The sequence below is a fragment of the Somniosus microcephalus genome, chromosome 22 (genome assembly GCF_052327205.1).
Source record: "Somniosus microcephalus isolate GS21.2 chromosome 22, FLI_Smic_1.0, whole genome shotgun sequence".
NCBI lineage: Eukaryota > Metazoa > Chordata > Chondrichthyes > Squaliformes > Somniosidae > Somniosus > Somniosus microcephalus.
Window position 1 is genome coordinate 70,055,186 of NC_141008.1, and position 21,091 is coordinate 70,076,276.

Here is a 21,091-nt window from a genome sequence, read left to right on the forward strand (position 1 = left end):
CTCCCCTCCTGCAGGTGGCGCTGTGAGTTTACCAGTGACTCCTCCCCTCCTGCAGGCGGCGCTGTGAGTGTACCAGTGGCTCCTCCCCTCCTGCAGGCGGCGCTGTGTGTTTACCAGCTGGTCCTCCCCTCCTGCAGGTGGCGCTGTGAGTTTACCAGTGGCTCCTCCCCTCCTGCAGGTGGCGCTGTGTGTTTACCAGCTGCTCCTCCCCTGCTGCAGGTGGCGCTGTGAGTTTACCAGTGGCTCCTCCCCTCCTGCAGGTGGCGCTGTGCGTTTACCAGCTGGTCCTCCCCTCCTGCAGGTGGCGCTGTGTGTTTACCAGCTGGTCCTCCCCTCCTGCAGGCGGCGCTGTGAGTTTACCAGTGACTCCTCCCCTCCTGCAGGCGGCGCTGTGCCGGGCCGGGTGCGGCGGGCTGCCGGTTGACGGAGAGGACGATGAGGGCGGGCTGGAGTCGCTCCTCACTGTTGCTCGGTGCCCTGATCTTGGCCTGTGTCTCGGTGCCCGGCCCCTTGGCCGCCTCCGAGCTGAGTTATGTGACTTGCGGCTCGGTCATCAAGTTACTGAACACCCAGCACAATGTGCGGCTGCACTCGCACGACGTCAAGTACGGCTCGGGTAAGTGTGGCGGCGGCACTCGGCGCCTCATCGGCCGGGACTCCCGTTAGAATCAGCTCACGGCCTTTATTACAGAGCCGGCCCGCAGCTTGCTCAGAAAGACAGAGCTGCCTTTCACTCCACAGTCACACTCTTCACAAAACACCTCCTGATCTCTATCCAGCTGTAATTATTCTTAATAACAACACAAAATGCTGGAGAAACTCAGCAGGCCAGGCAACATCCGTGATCGCGCCTCTTCACCTTCAGTGACAAACGCTAGTTAGGAACTTTACTCCTAATGTTTCCAACTGTGAGTCATCTTTTAGTTTTAGTCCTGGAAAATTAGAGTCAAAAAATGTAGTTTTGATTTCCATATTTTTTGTTCTAATACTTTCAGGACTTTAATTTTTTTTTAAAAAAAGCCAGAATTGGTGAGCAAATAATAAACTGAAGCTGGTTTGTCAATTTCCAACATCTAATTCCAAAAGTTGTAAAATACTGACAAGATCTTTAGTCCTAGAAGTAATTTTAATTAAAAAAAAACTGACTTGTATTTATACAGCGACTTTACAGCCAACGAAGTACTTTAGAAGTGTAGTCACTGTTGTAGGAAACGCAGTAGCCAATTTGAAATAGTGCCATGGGATCTTTACGTCCACCTGAGAGAAGCAGACGGGGCCTCGGTTTAACGTCACATCCGCAAGCCGGCACCTCCGACACTACAGCTCTCCCTCAGCACTGCATTGGAGTGTCAGCCAACAAAGAGCTATCCACCCTAATCCCACTTTCCAGCACTTGTTCGTAGCCCTGAAGGTTATTGCACTTCAAGTGCATATCCAAGTACTTTTCAAATGTGATGAGGGTTTCTGCCTCTACCACCCTTTCAGGCAGTGAGTTCCAGACCCCCACCACCCTCTGGGTGAAAAAACTTCTCCTCAAATCCCCTCTACACCTCCGACCAATTACTTTAAATTTATGCCCCCTGGTTATTGACCTCTCTGCTAAGGGAAATAGGTCCTTCCTATCCACTCTATTTAGGCCCCTTTTAATTTTATACACCTCAATTAGGTCTCCCCTCAGCCTCCTCTGTTCCAAGGAAAACAACCCCTCATAGCTAAAATTCCCCAGCCCAGGCAACAGCCTCGTAAATCTCCTCTGCACCCTCTCTAGTGCAATCATATCCTTCCTGTAATGTGACCAGAACTGCACGCAGTATTCTAGCTGTGGCCTAACTAGTGTTTTATACAGTTCTAGCATAACCTCCCTGCTCTTTTATATTCTATGCCTCGGCTAATAAAGCCATCTTACCTTATCTACCTGTCCGACTTTCAGGGTTCTGCACTCCAAGGTCCCTCTGATCTTGTGTATTCCCTTGCCTTGTAGTCCTCCCCAAATGCATTACCTCACACTTTTCCAGATTGAATTCCATTTGCCACTGTTCTGCCCACCTGACTAGTCCATTGATATCTTCCTGCAGTCTGCAGCCTTCTTCAATGGCCCTGAAATTAGGATCGGGTGCTTGCCGCGCGTGCAAGCCTCCGATCTGCACTCACCCAGCGCGCCGACATCTGAAGCCCGGGCCTGCTTGCATTTCCTGTCACAGGCCCGGTTCAGATGTCGGCGCGATGTGCTTACCTGATCCAGCGGCGTAGTTAGTGCGATGTGCTGGCTGGGATCAGGTGAGCACTGTGCAGCCAATCAGGGGAGGGGAAACTCATTCATGAGTTTGAGAGTAAGAGCTGTCAAACTCATGAAAAGTATGGGCTGCCAAAACACTACTTAAACTTTAAATAACATTTTAAAAAACATCCCACTGATTATATTAACTATAAATAAGTTTTAAAAAATGTTTTAAACAATTAATCAATTTTTTGAAAAAAATAAATTTTTTAAAAATAGGGTCTAAAACTAAACTTACGTTACTGTAAATTCTTTAAAAATACTAAACCTGTGGGGAAAAAAATTTCTAAATTGTACTAAAAGCCCACTTACCTGTAAAACTAAGTACTTGCGTCTGGTTTTTCCACGTGTAAAAACCGGAGGCCTTTACACGCGGGCAACTCTGAAAAAACAAAAGGAATTTTACTGCGCACGCGCTGCCTGTGCAGTCACGCGCGTTCTGCCTCTTAACCCCTTGGGTCAGAGGACAGGAAATGCCGGTTTTCAGTGCATGCGCTGTGCATGCTGAAAACCGGCAATTCCTCCGGGCACACGCATGAGTACCCCGTCCGTACTCACGCGTTGTGACAGGAATTACTGGGCCATTATCAACCACATGGCCAATTTTTGTATCATCTGCAAACTTCTTAATCATACTTCCTACATTCAAGTCCAGATCATTGATATATACCACAAAAAGCAAAGGACCCAGTACTGAGCCCTGCGGAACCCCACTGGAAACAGCTTTCCAGTCACAAAAACACCCTTCGACCATTACCCTTTGTTTCCTGCCTCAGACAATTTTTGATCCAACTTGCCACTTTGCCTTGGATCCTACGGATGCTGCCTGGCCTGCTGAGTATTTCCAGCATTTTCTGTTATTTTAGTCAGACACGACCTTCCCTTGACAAATCTATGCTGACTGTCCCTGATCAATCAGTGTCTTTCCAAATGAAGATTTATCCTGTCCCTCAGAATTTTTTCCAATAATTTTCCCACCACCGAGGTTAGGCTGACTGACCTGTAAATACTCGGTCTATCCCTTTCTCCCTTTTTTTAAACAACGGTACCAATGTTTTCCAATTAACTCTGAAAACACAACGAATTGTTTGCATGCTTGGTAAGTGATTAATCTCTACTTGTAACAGTGTTGATAGTCATGATCTCTAGAATGCACTAACCGTGCAAGAAAACAGATACTTTATAAATTGGTAACTGGTCCACTGTGAAGCTAAAATCTATAAACAGGGGAATATAAAACTCAAGTGAAACTGAACTGACAGCATAACATTGAATGAGTATTTTCAATACATTGTGCACACAAAAACCCAAGAGCTAAAAGCTGACGCTCTAATAAAGGTTTTTGTATAACAGTCAGCACATGTTACAATCCTGCAGGCCCTATTTAGCATCACAAAATAAGGATGAGTGATTTGGTCCATCTTAGCTGATCCATCTAATCATAAGTGTCCCTTAATTGTCTTCATTCCGATATTTGGAAGTCCATTTCAAGTGTTCCTTTTTTTTGTATCAAGAATTGCCTTTCACCAGTTTGAACCTGTGCACAATTGTCCTGATATCATGGCTTACCTTGAAGAAGTATCTGACTCTTTGTGCATGAAATTATAAAACAATTAACATTCACAAATGTAAACAGCTGTCGGTTTACTCATCTGAAACGTGTTGTTCAAGGCTCGTTCTGACTGGCCCCGGCCCACCGACCAGATGAGTTCCACCTGGATGTGTCTCAAAAAGTGAACGTCATCGTCCGGCTTATTGATTTTTTTGAGGCTTATCAAGCTCCTACTCGTTTGGTTTTTCTAGGCATTAATCCCGTACCCCTTATCAAATTATCATAACTCTGCCCACCAAGCAAGGCACTTTGGTCAGCTGGCAGCAATTTTCTAGTTCATGGTGAATTAAAGGGAAGAGAAAATCATTTTTAAAATGAGTTGGAGGCTGCAGAAGAAATAAACGGTTATTGATTTTTAAAATATTTATACTGCCACCAAGAAATCCTTAATTCGAGTATTTGTAGAATAATCTTTTTTTGAAAATCTTGCTTTTTTTTTTACTCTAGTTTTCAAATGCTACTTCAGTCCGTAAAGAACCCTGAACCCCCGTCCCCCCGCCGAGTACTTTTTAAACTAATATTCAAAGTAACTCCTCTCCTGCCATTGTGTTTCAGGAAGTGGCCAGCAGTCCGTGACCGGAGTAACTGAAGCAGATGACAGTAATAGTTACTGGAGGATACGTGGAAAAAGTGACATCGTGTGCCAGCGTGGAAATCCAGTAAGATGTGGCGAGACTATTCGATTGACCCACATCAACACAGGCCGTAACTTGCATAGCCATTACTTTACATCACCACTGTCGGGAAACCAGGTGAGCTGACTGAATTGGTAATCAAGACTTTTTTAGCATCTGTGTGTGTGTGTAACCTTTTAAAAATTGTATTGTAAATTAATGTCCTTTTTTAGAAGACTTTTGATGAAATGTTCAACCAGAAACAAAATGAGCTTTAATAGCAATCCTGCAGAAACCACCTACTTTATAATCTAGACACAAAAGGCATCAAGGGCTATGGGGAGAGAGCGGGAACATGGTATTGAGATAGAGGATCAGCCATGATCGTATTGAATGGTGGAGCAGACTCGAAGGGCCGAATGACCTACTTCTCCTATGTTTCTATGTGTGATGTTTAACCTCTGCAACCTTGCCTTCAGTGAGCAATAATTTGGAGCCTGTTAAAGACATAACTACATCCAGCCTCCCCATCTCCTGCTTCCTCTATCTCTCCCCATCTTCTCGCCTCCATTTTCTCTCTTCCCCCATTTACTTCCAAGCTTGTCCCCAATCAATGCAAATTAAAAAATAAATAAATAAAGGGACGTTCCCATGAGCAAATGAATCAATCTTGTATATGAATTTAACTGTCTCGGAGTTCATTGTTTTGTTGCTGCTTTCTAAAAGGTGCTCTCGGAATGTGGGTGACCATAGCAAGGCTACATTTATTGCCCAACTCTAGTTAGGCAAAAAGGTGGGTCTTTTCCTTGAACCGCTGCTATCCTTGCTTTATAGTGCTCCCACAGTGGTGTGTTGGGAGTCCAGGATATCGACTGAGCAACTATGAACAGATGGCGATAAATGTCCAGGTCAGGATGGTGCGTGACTTGGAGCTGATGGTATATTCCCATGTTCTTGTCCTTTTCAGTGATAGCACCACCCTGCTCTGTGATCTCTATCAAAATAATCTTTTGTGAGTTGGTGCAGTGCATCCTTTACATTGTACATACTGCACCCACAGTGTGCTGGTGATGGATGCAGTGTAACCAAACGGACTGCACTGTCCTGAATGGTGTCGAGCTTCATGAATAGTGTTGTGGGTGCATGCATCCGAGCAAGTGCTGAGTATATCACTTTCCTGACTTGAGCCTTACAGATGGTGCAGAGGCTTTGAGGGGTCAGGTAGTGAGCCACTCATTACTGAGTCCCCAGCCACTCCTGCTCGTGTAGCCATGGTGTTGATCTGGTTGGTCCAATTAAGCTCCTGGCTAGTGGTGATCCCCAGGATGTTGAGATTTAGTGATGGTGATGCTGTCAAGGTCGAGGGAAGATGACTGGGCTTTCTTTGTTTGTGACACTTGTATAGTTTGAATATTACCAGCCCTAGCCTAGATTTTTTTCCTTCTCCTGCTGTAGGCTGGAATGGGCGGTTTCCATATCGGCGAAGTTGTGAATTGAACTGTGGAATTGTCAGTGAACAGCCCCATTCTTGACCTTCTGACAGAGGGATAATAGTTGGTGAAGCAGCTGAAGATGGTTGGGTTGAGCATGCTTCCCTGAGACCTCTTGCAGCGATGTCCCTGGGGCTGCAATGATTTGGCCTCCGACAACCACAACACCTTTTTGCGTCGGGTATGAAACCAGCCACTGGTGGCTTTTCCCTTTGACCGGGCAGATAATCTCACCACCTCTGGCATTCAGTTCTTGCATCCGTGTCTATTTCAAAGCTGTGATGAGGGATGAGGTCTAGAGCTAAGTGGTTCTGGCAGAGTCTAAACTGAGTGTCAGTGAGTAAGTTATTGGTGCATAAGTGTCACTTGACACTTCATTCCTTCGATCACTTTACTGATGATTGAGAGGAGGCTGATAGGACAGTAATTGGCAGGGATAGATTCATCCAGTTTTTAATAGATGGGTCATAGCTGGGAAATCTCCCACATTGTCGAGTGGATGCCAGTGTCTTAGCTTGGAACAGCTTGGCTAGGGGAGTGGCTAGCTCTGATGTTCAACACTAGCCTGGATATTGTCATGGCCAATAGCGTTTGATATTTTCAGTGTGCTTAGTGTCTCAATGCCACGTGGAGTGAACCAAATTGGTTGTACACTGGCTTCCATGATGAGGATCTCACGAGGAGGCGAATGGGATCATCCACTCAGCGCCTTTGGATAAAGACACTTGCAAGCTTTTGCACTCGCATCCTGGGCTCAACCTTGGTTGAGGATGGGGATGTACACGGAGCCACCTGCTCTTCCCATTGCCTGGTTGTCCACAACCATTCTTGACTGGATGTGGCAGAACTAGAGAGCTTACTCTATTCCGTTCTTTGGTCGCGTTCTTGACGCTGAATCTAACTAGCTCAGTTATAATAAGTCCCTATAAAGGTAGCTCACCTCCAGTTTTCTTGGACTGAATACAAGTTAGAATGTGAAGTAATGGCCTCATTTCCTTACTCTCATCTTATGGCACTATTGTTAAAATAGTGGTTACATACCTTGATTGTGTCTAATGCAGGAGAAGCCCATTGTGATACATACATCTATTTCTTTTTTTTAAATTATATTATATTATATATATATATATATATATATATATATGTATTATATTATATATATATATATATTATATATAAAAGGATCGTGGTGTCTGTCTGTCTGTCTGTCTGGGCATCACTCAAAAGTTATAGAGCGCACCTACACATATGTTATATCAAAAGAAAGCTTATGATTAGGGGAGTGTCATAGGTGTATTTACTTTTTGGTTAGACAGAAATTGTTCGGACAGTATACAAAAAACATTCAAAAAACGGATCCGCTCATTAGCGGTTGACCAATCCTACCGCTCATTAGCGTTGAGTGACGTGATGGTTGACCAATCCTACGGGGGCATGGGGGGCGTTTGTGGGCGGGGCCTAATCCTTCAAACTGCCGAGCGGGAGCTGAGCTGAGGTAAGTGGCGGCCATTAAAGACCGGCTGGGCCTGAAGCTAAAAAAATGGTAATGGAGGTGAGGAAATTGTTGATTCATTAGTATTGATTCAGGAATTTCTCTCTCTCTCTCTCTCTCTCTCTCCTTCCCCCCCCCCCCCCTCTCTCTCTCTCTCTCTCTCCTTCCCCCTCTCTCTCTCTCTCTCTCCTTCCCCCCCCCTCTCTCTCTCTCTCTCTCTCCTTCCCCCTCTCTCTCTCTCTCTCTCTCCTTCCCCCCCCCTCTCTCTCTCTCTCCTTCCCCCCCCCCCTCTCTCTCTCTCTCTCTCTCTCCCCCGAAGCGGGAGCTCAGCTAAGGTGAGTCGTGGCCCGAGAGCCCAGCCGGGCCTGAAGCGCTGGGCCGCGCATGGTCACCGCGGCCTGCCTCTAAGTCCTTCCTCTCTCTCTCTCTCTCCCCCGAAGCGGGAGCTCAGCTGAGGTAAGTCGCGCCTGGATCGGGCGCTCATCAGGGGTCGGCCCGCAACACATCGACCGGAGGAGCGGCGGCGCTCTCTCTCCTCCTCCCCCCCCCCCTCTCTCTCTCCTTCCCCCCCTCTCCTTCCCCCCCTCTCCTTCCCCCCCCTCTCCTTCCCCCCCTCTCCTTCCCCCCCTCTCCTTCCCCCCCTCCTCCTTCCCCCCCTCTCCTTCCCCCCCTCTCCTTCCCCCCATCTCCTTTCCCCCCCATCTCCTTTCCCCCCCATCTCCTTTCCCCCCCTCTCCTTCTCCCCCCCTCCTCGCCACCCCCCCTCCTCGCTCCTTGCTCCCCCCTCCTCGCGCCCCCCCCTCCTTCCCCCTCTCCCCTCCTTCCCCCTCTCCCCTCCTTCCCCCCCTCCCCTTCCCCCCCTCGCCCTCTCCCCTTTCCCCCCTCCTTCCCCCTCTCGCCCTCTCCCCCTCTCTCCTTCCCCCCCTCCCTCTCTCCTTCCCCCTCTCTCTCCTTCCCCATCTCTCCTTCCCCCACACAGACAGACGGACAGACTCATTGATATATATAGATAAAAATTATTTTTTCTTTTTTCATAACAGCATGCCCTCAAGAGAATGGGTTCTTGAGTTCCCTCGGCACCGCCGGGCGCTCCAGCTAGTTTTGTATATTTTGGCTTCTCCAAGTTTGTCTTCTGCTGGACGAATGTGCCTGCAGTGCTCTCTGTGGGTATAGATGCAACAGAGTACATGTGCATTTAGACTTGCTTTTATACCCACAACGCTGAAATCTGGTTGCTCACTGAGAACGTTCATGTGGAGATTGAGTGAAGCTGTGTTGACATTGTTGCCGGTATGTAATATATTAATGGGAAAATGTAGGCCTGACTCTGATTTTGTTTTTTAATACTGATGTTGTTGGGTCATGAAACTTACCGAAAAGTTATATATGGTTAAAGCTGGAATCATAGAATAATACAGCACAGAAGGAGGCCATTCGGCCCATTGTGCCTGTGCCGGCTCTTTGGTAGAGCTATCCAATTAATCCCGCTCCCCTGCTCGTTCCCCATAGGCCTGGAAATTTTTTTCCTTCAAGTATTTATCCAATTCTCTCTTTTGAATGTTACTGTACTATTGAATCTGCTTCCACCATCCTTACAGGTAGTGTATATAGTATTACATTACAATACTAGTTTCTTCTGATCCAAAGTTGTCCAGGAATTGCCTCTAGCAGGTTCAATCAAGAAAATATAAACCAATAAAAAAATTAGTTCATTAATTGTTTGTTAACCTTTGATTAGCTGGTAGCAGAACATGCAAACAGATCTAAGCTTCACTGCTCTGTAAGGAATGAAAATGCCTGTTGCAGTCACTTTGCCACTAAAATAAACAATTTCACGACTGAGATTTTAAAATCAGACGAAATAGAAGTTCATGAAGATCTAGCTGTTCACTGCACTCAGTACTATGCCCTCAGGAAAACTGCACTGCATCGCCACTGGATCTTTCATTTAAGGCCTTGTTATTTCCACTTTTCTTGTATACCAGAATACATGACTGTACTAAAAGTTCCTAAAACCATAGGCAAACAATGAGCAGAAATAAAAAAAATATGTACTGAATCAATATTTCTGTATGTTCAGTGACGAATTGAAATGAACAAAAAGTGTCCCAATTTTCAAAGTGCAGTGCAATTTTATTACTTCTATTATATTATGACTGTGACTGCGTGGCTAGGTCGTCGTTCTAGGAAAGAAGAAAAAGATAGCGGGAAAGCAGTCTCCTTACCTATTTGAATTCCAGAATTAATGAACATGCACGCTGCCAGTTGGATTTCAGTAAATCTTTGGTCTGATTTGATTCCCTAGTTGGCAATATAAATAGGGTTTTAATAGTTTCTTTCAGTTGTCTGAGTGTACACTAGACTTTCAATAAGGGGCACCCTTGAGCCATAAGTCATGATTTTCATTTGGTTGAGGCACATTTTAACATTGTATAAAGTGCAGGCGATGAAAGTGCTGTTTTTGGGAGGGCCGTACACTCAGTTATAAATTGGTAGTCAGCATGTGTCTTAGTGTTGAAGTCGACTATTGTTCGATTTAATGTCCAGTACTTAAAAACTTGCATTTATACACTGTCTGGTTATGTTTACCTCAGCAAGCATTTTGGGTATTCTGGTAATGGCACTATGTAAGTGCACATTGCTGTTGTCGTCAGTCGGTTGAGTTTGGCAAATTTGCATGTGACATTTGACTGTAAAATAAGTTAAAGGTTACAACTGACATTCTGGCAACTCGTACCTGGGTCGTTCTCAGCCACTGGCATTTGCAACAAATACTCCTGCTATAAAGGCACAAGGGATTTGCTTTTAAATACTGTAAAACATAGCCATGTCTGGTACATTCGGGAGAATGTGCATCTATCTGAATTTGATTTTTTTCCCTCCCTCTTTGAATTTTTTACAATTAAATGATTAAGAATTTCTGGGGATTTTGATTTTGGTTCTCCATAGGTTCAAAATTCCACTCCTCCCAAAGTAAGGAGTTTCTTTTGTTCAGTTCCAGCTCAGCAGAAAATATTACTTTGCCATCTGATCTGTTGTTGCTCTGCATCTTGCAGATGTTACGAAAGCATAAATTTAATTATGTTTTAGATATGTGGTTATTAATAGGATACATTGAGGTCAGATGTGACATGATAAATATCTATACCAGTGAGAGTGATTATAATTCATGACTCGGCAGTTTTTTCTGTCTGACTCACTTGGCGCTTCTGGCAAACAGCCGGCTGTTGCTCATTATCTGAATATTCAATTCCTGCCACCAAGTGGCGCTGTGCAAGAATTGAATGCTACATGCAACGGACTTGAACAGATCTCTCTTCTATCGTTTACCCCTGCCTTTATCTATCTACCCATCTTCTATCGTGAATATTTCAGATTGTCACAAGTAAAGCACCTGGTTATACTTGAGAAACCATAACATTTGTTGTGCATTGGTTTTGAACTGGTAACCTTGAAGCATTGGGCTAGAATGGTTTGAGCCTTTTATCAGTTATTTGTGATGTATACGGAATGTAAAATTTCACTTTTTAAAAATAAACGTTGTAACGATCAGGGTCACCCACCCTGGTGTATAAACACAAATGCAGTATCTTGGAGTTTGTAGATCACGGAAGTAAATTTTTCATCACTTTGTTTTATTTCATAAAGATGAAACCCCAAAGCCCTGTTAAAAGTCTTCAGACTTGGTACCTTTTTGTAAACTTCTGAAAACCTTGTCAAAGTTTTGAGGGGATGCATTAGGATCGCAGCGTGCAGGTTAGCAGTCTAGTCTTCTTGCAATCCACTGGCTAGTTATCTAATTCATCATGAACTCATTTTAGAATTAGAGAGGATGTCGTGATATGATCTTTCCTGAGATACTGCCGGTTTTTTTGTATGCTCCTATTTAGCAGCCCAGCTGAGGGATGACCACTTCCCCAGTGAGATAAGCACTCTTGACCTCTGCTTGAAATTCTGCTTTTTTCCCCTCAAGTTATTGGGCCCACATTGTGCTATCGCCTATGTTGTTGCAACATACACTTATAAAAAAATGTTAATTTACCCTGCAGAACCTTGCTGGCTTTTAATCTGTGTTGTGAACTCTGCATATGGCAAAATACATGGTTCTGTGGGATGAGATGTGACCTTTTATTTAACTCTTAATCAGGTACCCTAACACTTTTTTTTCATCTCCGCTGAGAACTCCTACACATCGTACTGGTACATGGGCTTGATTCCCTCGCCACTGAAAGCAATCAAAACCCGAATTAGATTGAGAAGTGATGTCTGGTTCGTCCATTATTTGGTAGTTTGTTTATTATAAAGGTCTTTATTACCACTTTATGTTCATTTGAAATGATGTTTGAAGTTTCTCGTCAATTTTTTTGGGATGAAATTACATCGGTTTGTCATTGCACATATGTTGCAAAGCAACCTGCCTGGAACCAAATGACATCTTAATTCATTTGTAGCATTCTTGCTTCTGTTTCAGAGGGTTGTGGGCTCGAGCAACCGCTCCAGGACCTGAGCATAATGCAGGCTGACACTTCAGTGCAATACTGAGGGAGTGCTGCATTTTTGTCTTTCAGATAAGATGTTGAACTTTTTGAAGAAGAGCAGGGAGTTCTCCCAGTGCCCTGGCCAACATTCATCCCTCAACCAACACCACCACAATAGAGTAATTGGATATTCATCTCATTATTGGTTTGGGGACCAAGCTGTGCACAAATTAGCTGTCTACAAAGCAACAGTGACTCCATTTCAAAAGTAGTTCATCGGCTACAAAACACTTTGAGATGTCCTGAGAACCTAACATGCATTATACAAATCCTTTTTTCTTTCGTTCTTGTTTACCCTTGTGTGCCACAATCCAAAATGCGAAGAATGAAGCCACTGTTTAATTATATGTTGTTCAACTTAACGTCTTTAGAGTTTAAAGCATTTTCTGGTCATCAAGTTAAGAACCCAGAGGCTGAAATTCCACCTGGAAATGGTTAGCAACACCAGCATTACTAATGAGCCAAACAGTTAATGTATTATTTCAAATCAAGTACCTTGACCTTGAAGAAATCATTAAAGCGGTATAAGCTTTGTGCATGGAAGTTTTTCTTCATTTTGCTTAGCACTTTAAAATGTTTCTATGGAACCCTTGAGGAAAGTTTTCATCGAATGCTTTGGAAGCAGTGATGAATTACTTTGCATTTACATTAACATGAACTTAATTATTTTTGGATTAGTTTAGCCTCGATCCTCACTGGGGAAGTTTCATGCTGTAGTCGCAATCCGCTCCCAAAGCTCTAAATAATGACGTTCCCATGCCTGGAGGATATCTGTGCAGTTAATCTGAACGTTCATTAATTCTAAAAGAAATGCATCATTGTATGAGATGCAGATGTTTTCATCTTCAGGCATTTCCAAGATCGCAGATAGTAAATCCCATTGATCCCACAGTCAGTCGATCAGCAAAAGGCTTTTTAGTCGGGTTGATATTTGTCAGGGTGTCAATTCAAAGCACTAATTTGTGAACTGTTTAGGTGGTTAGCTTCTGTGTATTGACTGGCTGAAAGCCAGTCTATTGCAAGCGTGCCGCTATTTGCACTGTCAGCAGAATGAGCTCGAACAAGCTGCGGGGCAACTGAAGTGGCAGCTGCTAAAGCACAAAAGAAAGAGAGTTGATGGCAGTTCCTGTTTATAGCTTCAAAATTCTGATTGCATTCTTGTAATTTACTGATGTCAGCTGGGGAAAATATGCTGGCCCATAGATTCTTCTACTCACTCAGTGTAGGGTTACAGATAATCTTTTATTTGTTTAGTAGAGAATTTGATCTCGGATGGAAATAGAAATGAAATCTTGTTTCAATTTTGGTCAGCTTTACTCGCTTACCTATTTCTTTAGAGTTGAGTTTGATTTTAACAAAGTTAATAAGTCAAATGATAAATTCCAGCATTTATTTAAAATGACCTCCGTTCTGACGAAAGGGCTCGACCTGAAACGTTAACTCTGTTTCTCTCTCCACAGATGCTGCCTCACCTGCTGAGTGGTTCCAGCATGTTCTGTTTTTAAAACAATTTGAATATGTTTCAGAGTACAGGAAACTTTGTGATATCCGGCACCGACGGGACCGGCGTGTTGCCGATCTATCAAAACTGCCGGACATATAAAGTTAATGTTGAAGCATACAGAGGTTTTCATCTCCGTATCTGACAACAAACACTGTTGCTTAGCAACAGCTTCTAAAGAGTCGGCTGCAGCTGCAAGCGTCTGTAGCTGAAGCTGTTGCTATAGCTACAGACCTTGCAGTGGCTGACTGGGGAAAAAAAAAGAACGAGATCTAAAAAAACTTACAGAAAACGGCTCCTGATTTTTGCCGTTAGATCGAGTATTCCGGACATACAACCTCCGGATAAACCAAAGTTTCCTGTATAAACTTCCAGTCTCACTCATTGAAACTTGATAGATAATTTAAAATGCCTGAGTTACTAACACACAGATCTTCATTAAAAATATACAGCTCATTTCACAAACTGGCGATACTGGCAGGGAGCTTGCCTGCTGGCTGTGCATATCTGGGGATCAGGGATGTGTGCCCACAATTTTTCAATACATCTGGGCAAAGTTCCCTACTGGGACCTTGTATTCATAAAACCAACTCCATAGACAGGACAGGACTAAACTTTCTTGCTTAAAGGTGCTGACAGCACTCTGATAATTTGTCTAAGTAGCTAATGTTCATGATTGTGCCTGTATAGTAACTATCACAGGGCTATTATACCATGGTAGGGACCACAGCCAAGCTTAATGCTGTCTTCACCTGATGTCTAAACACATGGGCCCAGAAATTCGGGTCTCCACGGGTGAGTACGCATGGGGTACTCGCCCGTAAGCCCAATGGAAGTTCCGGTTCTGTGCATGCGCGGGAAACCGGCACTTCCGTTCCTCTGAAAGAAGGGATTGACAGGTGGAACGCATGCGCCGGAGAGGCAGCGCGTGCTTATCGAACTTAACATTTTTTTCCCAGGTTTTTCCGGGATGGTAAGTCTCCAGCAGTTATACTTAAAAAAAAAAAGCAGGTGAATTAATTAAAATTGAAACATTTTTTCCACAGGTTTATTATTTTTAAATACTTTAAAGAAAGGTAAGTTTATTTTTAGCCCCGTTAGAAAATGTAATTAATTTTTTCGAAAATTTAAATTATTGTTTAAAATAGTTATTTTATGTAATTTATAGTTATTTTAAAAATGTGATTCTTTTAAAAAATTTATTTGAAGTTTCAGTGATGTTTTGGGGCTTATAGTATTTATAGGTTTGAGAGCCCTTCCTGTCAAACTTATGAATGAAGCATTCCCTGCTACCATTGGCTCTCCATGGCCCACGTGATCCCAGGGGACGCATCGAACTAACTGCGCCCCTGGGATACGCAAGCACTACGGGCCGGCAGTTGGAGCAGGCCCAGGATCGGAATCCCACACGGCCCCACAGCTCAATGGCCGGCGCGCTAGGTAAGTGCAGGTCGGGGGCTTGCACCCGCGGGAAGCCTCCAACCCGAATTTCTGGGCCATTCACTTTCTAGGAGTGATAATGACGTGATAATTGTTAATTACTGCCAATCAACCTCTGGCACTGAAAGTTAACTGTTACAAGTGTGAAGTCTCATTCCTTCAGGTTTTAATTGTTTGGGATTTAATTTTTTTTAACTTTTTCTTTCTGACTCTTTTTGCTCTGCCTCTTAATCCAATCTTTCTTTCCCTCCATTTCTTTCTCTTTCTGTAACTGATTTGATATTGAATTCACCCTCTCTAATTTACACTTCCTTCTCCTTCCTTGCGCTGTTAATTTCACAATCCTTCAATCTGATAGGTTAAGGAGTTACACAGTTGCTTGCCCTGTTCACTCGGGTCCCAGATGCCCGGTTTATCTCGCTGCGACGTTATCAGCTCGCGCTTCAGCAACCTGCCACTAATGTTCCCTGTACACGCAGCTCTCTGGGCCTCCTGTGCAGCCGGCTTTTCAATGCGAAAAGCCGCGGTATTTTGAATGGGCCGTACAGCCCCTTAAAGGGGCCAGGCATCTAAAAAAATAAATTAACCGGAACTTTATCACTCAAAAAATTAAAAAACCTAAAGGTGCATGGGCAAGTCAGATGCTCTGCTGCCGCAAAATCTCCCATAGGTTTAAATAGGTTCATAAGGTTGACTAGTTACTTCACTAAATACTTAATGAAAGCACACATGAAGGATTGTTTTTCAAATGTGTTGCTCAGCTGTTCTGAAAACATCTTTGAAAATTGAAGATGGAAACAATCAATTTTGCAATTTTTTCCAAAGTCTGAGATTGGCAGGTGCTATTTCTTATTGCCGTGTGCAAATAAATAATTAGTGTTCTGCCATCTTTGCATTGATGTAAATGATTTTTCATGTACATCAACACAAAGTGGAAATCAAGCTGTGCAGCCTCATTGACTTCCTAGCATTATAGGATTGGACCCCTGTCCTGAGGAAAGACTGTGGGTATTATGGGTGTTTACATTGGGTGGTGGGGGGTGGGGGAAGAGAAGAGGGACATTGATTCAAGATTAGATGGGGAAAGCTGAATGCACAGTTAAGATAGAGCTACTCCTTCCACCTAGTATGATGTGCATGTGAAATAGCCTACCCAGGGATGCAACACAAGGGGAGGATCATTGAAACTTCAAAAGGGTTATGGATAGATTTTAGCAAATAGTGCCATTGAAGGGTATGAGCGAGAAAGTGATGTAGGGTGTCTGACCTTTGAAACTAGCTGGATGGATAGCCCTTACAGTTCACTGTTCCTCAAAGTTAGGGCAGAGGGGTGTTGTTAGTGATGTATCAAGTCTAGCAATGGGCGCTTGAAGGTTGCTTGATTGCATTGGGGAGGAATTTCCAAAGGTTTTTCCTAAAATTGGCCACAGATTTTACTGTTTCTTTTCTCCGTCAGAAGCTGGCGTTAGTCGTGATTAAGGAGGGTGGTGCACTCGGCTGCAATATCTAACAGATATTGGTATGAATGTGCCTGATGGCCTTTATTGGCTCTTTTTTGATGTTTGTATGCATGGATTATGGTTAGCGGTATGAGAACATCTCCAGGTGGTGACTTCACACGCTTTCTGCTGTGTACCAGCTGCAGTAAATCTCCAGCTTTGGACCAAAGCTGTTGTACAGTAAATTAAATGCATTTTTCTTGCGTCATCTGGTTAGGGCCATTTTCTGTCTGAAATTCACATTTCAGCCTTTAGAGTACAGTACTCCGCGCATGAATAATTGGGTGTAAAAGTCATCGAACCAATGTCCATATTCTGCATGTGCAGGAGCAGCTTTCCTAAGACTAGCACTAGCTGTGCCAATAGACAATACAACTCCATTCTGACTACTATGCACTGAAGTAATATGAATCTCAAAGGTACCTATTAATGGCACCCTTCGTGAAACTGGTTTGGACTGTGCTCAGGAGTTTCTGAACAAACCAATTGCAAACATGTATCTATTGCTTTCCTATTCATATCATAAAATATTATATTGGTGGAGTTGATTGAAAAGTTATGTTTTACGCTTTATTTAAATGTTCTGCTCACGTCAATTGTAATGGAGCAAAGTAGCCCAGGGATAACTTTCACTTATAGCGCAATTAACCTGTTCCAAAGGAAACTATACAGTGAGTATGTAAGTCTATGACTCCAGCTTAATAAGGTGGAAAAACTATTGAGTTATAGTATTTGCTCTGAGACAATCATAACTTCTATACAAGGACATTGACTAGGAGAACAGTTCATTATAATGCCAAGCTGGAGAAGTGCAACGGGTAAATTATTCCCTGAACAAAAGCTTTTTTTTCACATTTTATTCTACACATGTGTAGACATATAAATTATATACATTTTTTAAAAGTCAATTGGGAATATATTGAAATGTTAAAAGGCTTATTGTCGCTCTCCAGTGACATCATAAATAAACTTAGAGAATTATCGATGGGACGTCCAAAAGAACACTGGCAATGGACTCTTATTCCACTGAAAGATAGACCGCAACACAAAATGGCCTCTTGTACCTGCCCCTGAGCAGCAACTCAGCAACTTTACAGAATCAAATGTAAGAACTGCAAAGTTTGGGGGGGGGGGGGGGTGTTGGTGACAGAGAGGAACTGAGAAACATGGATATCTCCCTTGTAACCTTTTTAGGATGGTGTGAAAATTCAATGAGGTACATTTCTCAAGTGTAGCCATACAGAGGAAAATAATTTGATGAACAAGAACAGGACAAATATATAACTGGAATTTGCATGATTCAGCAGTCTTAAACCATCCTGATAAAAGGATGGGTAAAACACAATGATATGATTGATGCAGTGAATCTGTTGCTGCTGATCAAGTCTGTCCTGGAACTTTTCAAATGCAAGTTGTTAAAATAGTTCTGTAAATACTGACAATGTAGCATAACATTGTGCAAAGTTTCCCAGAAGTTGCAAAATTGAGTTTTCTCAGCTGGCTATGACCTGAGCCTGCCTAAAATCTCATGAAAGGTTACGGTGCCATATAAATGGGGGTTTGTGGCATTGCAGTGTCAGTAAGTAGCAGGTACCAACATTGTTATTAATACATATTTTTCCACATTCCTTTTATAGGTGAAACTAGAGACTTAACAGTTCATCTTTGCTATTTCAATTTTTAGGGAAATATTTTTTTTCTCATCACCTTTCTACTTCCCTATTGAATTTAAGACTTATGTTGAGTCTTGTTGCTGGTTTAATTTTCTCATATATATCCTGGTGGTGTTTTGTTTTATTTTGGTTTAACTTATTTGGAAATGGCAGTCCTTGCAACAATAGGCCTTTATTAAACACTGCCTGCTTTGAATACAAAAATAATTAAAGGATTGTATAGAAAATGGATGATATTCAGACTGCACAGTAATTTATAACTTTTATATTTGAGTTCAGATCTGGTTAAAGGAGGTTTTATTGATACCTTTCTTCATGTTTTTTGAAAAAGGAGGTGAGTGCATTTGGTGAAGATGGAGAAGGAGACAACCTGGATGATTGGACTGTCGTGTGTGGTGGAACATACTGGGACCGAAGTAATCCAGTAAGGTTTAAGCATACTGCTACAGAAGTCCTGCTATCTGTTACAGGAGAACAGTATGGGCGACCAATAAATGGCCAGCGTGAAGTTCATGGCATGCAATATTCAAACCAGTACAACTTTTGGAAAGTGATGGAAGGAATCTTCATGAAACCGATGGAGGGGTCAAGGGCTGGATCAGATATACATTCTGAGCTATAATTAAAATCTGTCAGTACTGTTCTGTGCTTTAGTTTGCAATTGTGTCCTGAACAAAATCTGAATCCCTTAATCCACTTTTAAATATGGAAAATCTTTTTCAGTATTATGTGTACTTCGACAGAATCTTGCACCTTAATGGTATGTTTTTGAAATATTGATAATCCCGAGGAGAACACTTGTTTTGTGTCCAGCCCTACTCATCAACATAGGGTGGGTACAGAAGTGTTTTAAAACTATTTTGAGTTGATCTGAACTGTATTTGTGCAGGTTTATACTTCTAATGGATGAACAAAATTTAGGCTGTGTTAAATATGTTCTTCAACTGGAACATACCCAAGTAAGTATTCAAATTTAGAAATTAATCCAGGGGAATAATAGAAGCAATAAAAGCCTATAACATTTGGACTGCTGAAAAGCAGTGCCAAAGATGATATAAAACATTGTAGGATTGTCATTTATTTGGAGCCCTGATTTTAATTCCAAGTAAATTTGGATTCTTGTGTGTAGGGAAAGTGGAGTTACTGTTTGAATTACTGAAATAAAAACTGACTATGCAAAAGGCTACTAATAAACTAGTCTTACTTTACACCCTGAAGATCATGAACTTGCTTTTCTTGGTCGGCTGAGTTTAATAAGATCTCAATTCTTGCCTAAATAGAGTGGGCTGTAAAGACAAAGTGCCTCACTTCAAGTTTGGAATGGGAAAACTGATGGGCCAGACCCTTACTAAATGAAATGTAATTTCTTTAAGCAAATTACAAAACTCAGTTTCCCTAGGAAGACGTATGATGGCAATTAACCTGCAAAAGGAGAAAAATTGGGGCTAGGGGGAAGGGCAGCCTTAAAACAAAACATTAGGATTGTGATTGAGACACTAAACTTAATAGTTTTGAGTGCAAAGTTATGAACTAAGGGCTATCACCTTAGCTTCCCTTTTGGCAATCTTCCCCAACTCACCGCCCCCCCACCCTGAAATGCAAGTTATTCAGTAATCTATTTACAGCATTCTGTGTTTCATTCTTCAAGAGTACTGGCACTTTTAAAATCCTAAAAAAAAAATCAATTTCTGATGTGAACTCTTGGCCCTTGGATTTTATATCTAGAAATATGCCATCAGTATTTCTTTATCCTATTTGTGCATTGTTGCTACTCTACACATGCTCTTACTGTTAAAATAAGAGTGATGTAATAGATTTATGCCAAAACAGTGTTGTGAAATAATACGTTGGGAGCAGAAATGGGGGGAAATTATTGTGACTGTAGTAGATGTGGTGCAACAGGATTGTGATGGAAGTCAAGATTGTGGTAATGGATGAACCAATCATTAGTTCACTTATCCCTATAATATATGATGATCAATCAGTCCTTAAAAAAACTGTCCTAAATTAACATGTATATACAGACACACATTGATTTTAATTATACTGTTGAGTGAACTGTAAGCAGATTGTCTAAAATTTAATGTAAAACTTTTGCCACACGATGTGAATTGATCCATCTTTCATTATTTTAAATGGAATAAATTCTCTTTTTGGGAAATTTTGTAAAAGGTTACTTTTTCTGTATTGTCTTGGAGTTTCCATTTATTAGATGCGTTAGATTTGAAATATAATTCTCTCTCCTTTTAATAGTATTTTCTGTTTTTTTAATTTCCAGCATTTAGAATTTTCCTTTTTTTTCTCTGCGAGAATCTATAAAGGGTCACTTTTTCACTACTAACAAATCAAACCTGAAATTTAAGAACTGTTGATTTTGTTTACAAAGTGCCAATAATGGATCAATTGCAGTGAATACTAAAGATCGGCTTAGAACAGCAAGATCCTCTCCTCCGCCCAGCTCCCCAGCCCTAAACTATTCCCATGTTTGTCCTTTTCTCCTTCGGATTAGTTGGCACCTGAGAGAATGTTTCCAGAAATCGCATGTGCAGGAATTGGCATCTATTGTGTGGGATTTAATAAATGTAAGATGATTATCAAAATGTAGCACCTATTGCATTATTCTAAAAATGATTAACATGAACTTGTACAATGTTTTGTTTTCCACCTCTTAAGTCCCTCCCTTATTCAATTGGCTAATTTTCTGACTCTAGAAAGTCGATCTTGTAGTTTTACGCACGCTCAGTATATTGCTGTAGGTGGTTTTTGATGGAATTACATTCTGTTTATTTGGAAGTTATCTAGAATTTAGGTAAAATATTAATTGCATGTATCTTCAACAAAGACTCAGCTTCACACTTGAGTTTTAAACCAATTTTTTCAATTTTGCGGTTGATGTAATGAGATTCTTATACATTTGCCTCCTCTCATAGCCAATGCTATTGGAGAGTAAATGG

The 21,091-nt window shown here is 42.1% G+C and overlaps 1 protein-coding gene across 1 annotated transcript; it reads left to right on the forward strand.

Annotated features, from left to right (window-relative positions):
- The first annotated feature begins 376 nt into the window (after positions 1-376).
- sdf2 (stromal cell-derived factor 2) lies at positions 377-20,313 on the forward strand. The gene is made up of 3 exons (XM_085965029.1): positions 377-616; positions 4,446-4,642; positions 18,469-20,313. Exons 1-3 carry the CDS (start codon positions 436-438, stop codon positions 18,757-18,759), a joined length of 669 nt encoding a protein of 222 aa, XP_085821155.1. The 5' UTR covers positions 377-435; the 3' UTR covers positions 18,760-20,313.
- Positions 20,314-21,091: the final 778 nt, after the last annotated feature.